This window comes from Zingiber officinale, chromosome 11B, assembly GCF_018446385.1.
Source record: "Zingiber officinale cultivar Zhangliang chromosome 11B, Zo_v1.1, whole genome shotgun sequence".
Taxonomy (NCBI): domain Eukaryota; kingdom Viridiplantae; phylum Streptophyta; class Magnoliopsida; order Zingiberales; family Zingiberaceae; genus Zingiber; species Zingiber officinale.
This window is the reverse complement of record NC_056007.1, coordinates 29,826,913-29,832,199: the sequence shown is the minus strand read 5'-3', so window position 1 is coordinate 29,832,199 and position 5,287 is coordinate 29,826,913. Positions and strand designations below refer to the sequence as shown.

At 34.5% G+C, this 5,287-nt stretch overlaps 1 protein-coding gene across 1 annotated transcript; it reads right to left on the bottom strand.

Moving 5' to 3' along the window:
• Positions 1–333: 333 nt before the first annotated feature.
• Positions 334–3,916, bottom strand: LOC122033861 (zinc finger BED domain-containing protein RICESLEEPER 2-like). Its single transcript, XM_042593018.1, has 3 exons — positions 3,464–3,916; positions 1,792–3,256; positions 334–383 (listed from the first exon to the last, which is right to left on the bottom strand). The coding sequence occupies exons 1-3, from the start codon at positions 3,914–3,916 to the stop codon at positions 334–336; spliced, it is 1,968 nt and encodes a 655-aa protein (XP_042448952.1).
• Between the last annotated feature and the right edge of the window lie 1,371 nt (positions 3,917–5,287).

Genomic DNA, 5,287 nt, shown 5'->3' with positions numbered 1-5,287 from the left:
TGTCGATCTCCGTCAGGCACAACCTTGCAATGAAAATGTCCTTAGAAGTTAGAAGATTGCCCAGAATATGAAACAAAGACAGTATTTAAAACCAATATGCCATTAAAGCCTGGTTTACCTTGGCCTGGTTGAGGAATAAGCCTCCTTATAAGCATACTGCCACAGCTTAATCATCTAGTGACTGGAAGACATAGCTTTCGGTTTTCCTGGAATTGGAAGTCAACCAAAACCTAAAAGGCAGACAAAAATTAATAATTTTACATAGAACTAAAAATACAAATGGTATAAATTAAATACGGGAACTAAAAGGTACTTATTGCATAACATATTCTGTTAAAATGCTTTGTATTTCTGGTTTGGATCATGTCCTGCATAGTCTTTGCCTGGAAACAAATTTGAGTAAATAACATGTACAAAAGTGAAACATTCACAACAATTAGTGATGTACTAACCCGTCTCTCTTTCAATTCCTCTGGACTAATTTTCCACTGTTAATCTTATTGATCTATTTAATGCACCTGATCATGAGCTGAAATTATATTAATTTATGTGATAAAAAAATAAAAGCTTTTGATAAATAATATCTTGAATGCATATCAACTGAAGCACATTAAACAACATTAACAAATATATGCAATAAAAAAACACAAGATAAGGACAACACATATTCTATTTATTTCAGTAGCTCTATGTTCATGGAAAATTAGCTTGTTTGTACTTGTATCATGATATATTCAAAGTCAGGTTTTATGGTATATTCCTTGGCAATGTCAAATGTCTATTCCAACATGCCTCATTTGACCCACACTAGCCTTCTATCTATATATCAGTCTCTTGAGTCTTGAGGATATTTGTTTCATAAGCAACACTAATTTTGTACATTATTAAGATAGTATACCCATTGAAGAATCCTTTTAGAGATCAAATAGCTACCAAACGCAGCTCTACAAAGCTATATTACTTATTGCTAGTCTCAAACAGAACATAAAAAAACCATTATTGAAGTAAGAATTTTGCTAGTATCAAGAATAAAAATAGCATAGCCAAAGTAAGAACTTTGTAATAGCATACTCTTTCATAAGGAATTGGATTGCACCTTTCCTTGTCGAATCTTTAAAACCTTTCAGTGCACTTCTCGCATCTTTAAAACCTTCAAGCAAAGCACCTAACTTTGTGTAGCATGCTGCCTTAGCAGTAAACTTTTAAAAGCTTGAGTTATCAAATATAAAAATGCTATGAAAAAGGTTGAGTAGGAGTTAGAATTACTATTAACAAGTGGGTGTTTTTGATTGCACAAGACAATCTAGGCAAAATTACAATGAGCACAAAAGGTTCTAGGCTAATAGATCATCTACTTGTTTGAGATATACAAAAAACTTCATACAATCTTTTGATTACATCAAGATAAAATTCATCATTTGGAAAGCAATTTCAATGCATAAAGCAACAAGGTCAGCCCCAACATAGCCATGTGTCTGCAATCCTTTCCAAATCAACCTACATTATATAAATCAAATTGCATAAAATCAACATGTACTGCCACATGTTTATTGAACAAGGTAACAACAATTGAAAATGATCACTTACATCATTAGATAGCTTCAAGGTCAATTTAAATAAAATATAATATTTAAACATACCATTGTTTATCGCCGGTGTTGTCGAAGAAGATGAGTCCATTATAATTTTTTAGAATTCTGATAAAAAAATGCAAGTTGTCACAATACTCTTTATAAGTTTATAATTATAAATAAAGATCTAATTGTCTTTTTCTTAAAAAGAAAAACTTACCGCTTTCAAGTTTTTCCACATCCTCTAAAATTTCTTCGATGTTGAGTGGTTTCAAATTTAACCGAAGCCAATCTTGAGTACAAATAAGACTTTCTACCACCTTTGGAGTCAATGAACTCCTAAAACAATCAAGTATCCGACCACTAGTACTAAAAGCATATTCTGAAGCAACTGTTGATATTGGAATGGCTAATACATCACGAGCAATTTGAGCAAGTATAGGAAATCTGTGACAATTTTGCCTCCACCATCCCAAAATATCAAAATTATCACAATACTCTTCAACTATTTCATTAAGATACTTGTCTAATTCTGACATGTTGCCATCACCAAAAACTTGTGACTTTTGTTTCTTATACTTGGCTATAATTGTTTGTCTTTTCAAATCACTCATGCTGTTTGAAGTATTGCTCTTGTCAACTGATTCTGAAATAGATGGAACTCTTGAAGTATTACATTGAGGCTCCATTTTTTCCTTATAATTCTTGTACAAAGCAAATAAAGTGTCCTTTATAATCTTTCCTACTCTTTCACCCTTCTCATCTCCATATAATTCAATCAACATAAATTCTACGAAATCCAATTTATGTCTTGGATCAAGCACCACCGCAATATAAAGCAACTTATTCATTTTCTCAGGATCTCCCCAATACTTGTCAAATTTATTTTCCATTTTAATTCCCATTGAATACACATCAAGATCATCACTTTCTTGCCACTCCTTCAAGATGGTAAAAATATAACTAATCTCGTGTGCAAAAGTATTGGATGTGACATACAAAGATCCTGAGACTTTTAATGTTAGCTCATAAAAAACTTGCAGTAGAGATGCAAAATGTCTAACATTAGTCCAATCTATACTTGTTGGCTTCCCATCAAAAGTCTTCAATTCTCTTTTAGGTTTACCATCTGAGTCAAATATCATCTCTCCATTCTCATTCAAAATGGTATGCCATTCTACATATTGAAGATCTAATTTAAAACATGGATCTTGTTCATCAAACCTATCAAAAGCTCTTTCAAATTTTTGAGCAGTATTCAACATCAAGAAAGTTGAGTTCCATCTAGTTGGTACATCTAAACATAATGAGTTCTTGCTTTCAATTTTTTCAATCTCAACACATTCTTTAAACTTGCTTAATCTAGAGGAGGATTGCTTAACATATTTAATTGCATTCCTAACCTTCATCACAGATTGATTTATATCTTTTAAACCATCAGCAACAATCAAATTGATTATATGAGCTACACATCTCATATGAACATATTCACCCTTCAAAATAGTGGAACCCCAATTAGTCATCTTTTTTCTGAAACTATTGATAGCAACATCATTTGAACTTGCATTATCAACTGTAATTGTGAAAATTCTGTCAATTCCCCAACCTCTCAAGCAATTTTCAATGGCTAAACTAATAGCCTCTCCTTTATGACTTGTAATTGGACAAAAATTGAGAATTCTTTTCTGTAAATTCCAGTTTGTATCAATAAAATGAGCTGTTAGACACATATAGTTGATTTTTTGAATCGATGTCCATGTATCAGTGGTCAAACAAATTCTTTGTGTTGAATCATGCAACAATTTTTTCAATTTTTCCCTTTCAACTGAATATAATTCAACACAATCATGTGCAATCGTCCATCTTGAAGGAATTCGAAACTTTGGACATACCATAGCCATAAATGTTTTAAATCCTTCTCTTTCTACAAATTTGAAAGGAAGTTCATCCATTATGATCATTCTAGCTAATGCTTTTCTAGATGCATCTTGATCAAATTTCCAAGAAGTTAGAGACACCTCACCCTCTCTTGAACTTTGTAAACTTAACTGTGCTTGAATTGTTTCAACAACATCAGGGTGTTTTTTACATGAAGTAATATGAGATCTCAAACTTGTTGTTCCATTCCTATATGGATCACAAAAAAATTCTTTATCACAATATTTGCATTTGGCTTTTATCTCTGATGCATCATTAGTGAACTTTATGAAATGATCCCATACTTCACTTCTCGGTTTCATTGCTTTTCTTTTGATTACCTTTCTTTTGGAATCTACAGTAGTTTTTGTTCCCACAGTAGGACCACTTTCAGATTGTGGTATTGAACAACTATCATTAACATCCATATTTGATAAATCTCCTTGCATTGATATACAAATACTGATCACAGTTCACAGATGATTCACAAACACTGTTTAAAAAATATTACAATGTGTGATAACACTGTTTAAAATATAAATGACTCAAATTGAAAGATAAATATGAAACTCAACTTATGACTAAACATGATGATAATTATTATCAGGATTTAGAATATCTAGCTACTGTTAAATACTTGAGTTCAACAAAGAATTCATATGCCATATAAAATCAATGATTACTAATTTCAAAATATCGAGTAAATTATAAGAAGGTATTACTTACCCACACCGTAGGGCAGTTACTGGCTACTGTGGTGTGAGGATGAGGGGGCTCTCGAGGAATGAGCAAGCGGTGAGAGTGACGGGAAAGGGGAGGGCTGAGCAGTGAGCAAGGAGGAACAAACAGAGAGTGATGGGAGGATGGAGAGCTGTTGAGCAGTGAGCAGGAAGTACCGGTGGAGAGAACAGTGAAAGGAGGAAGGGCTGATCAGTGAGCAAGAAGGACCGAGGAGATGCTCGGAGAAGGGAGGAGGGATGGCTAGAGCACTGACGGAGATGTGGAGTCGCTCGGCAACGAGAGGAAGGAGGACTGAGCAGGGCGAACCAGAGGCAGAGGAGATGTGGAGTACTGGAGTCGTAGGTTCAGTGAGAACTGAGAAGTGAGAAGGCAATGGGAGGAGAGAACGATGAGTCGCTGATCACGAAGAGATCGCTGGAGACTGGAGTCGGTGATGGGCGGCACATCGAGAACGGGAGAGTGAGCGGCGGCGATGGAGCGAGTCGCAGAGATCGGGAGATGAGAATAGGGATTAGGGATTTTAGGGTTTACCGTCAGTTTACTTATGATTTGAGTCCTACGGGTTCGGTTTTTTCGGTTTGACCGAATAACAAACTTTAAAACCGAACCCGAACCGATTAAACCGAAATAACCGATTTTTTATATTGAATTAACCGAAATTCCGAATTAATCGAACCGAAATTAAAATATCGGTCGGTTTGATCGATTTATTCGGTTTAACCGAATTTTTTCTCACCCCTATTTATAGGGGACTCCGGGCGCCCGGATCCTTTCTGGGCGCACGGGGTTGCTAGGGCGGGGCGCCCGGATCCCCCTCCGGGCGCCCCGGAGGGTAATAACAGGGGCGCCCGCCCCTGGTTTTTGTTTTTTCTTTTTTGGAAATTAGGTTTGAAGATAAGTTTTAAGTTTAAAATAGTTCTTTTTAAGTTTAGAATTAATTTTTAAAAATTAGAATTTTGAAATTAGTTTAAAATTTTGAAAATAATTTTTAAGTTTAAAATTAGAATTTTGAAAATAATTGTTAAGTTTTAGAATTTTGAAATTAAGTTTTAAAATTA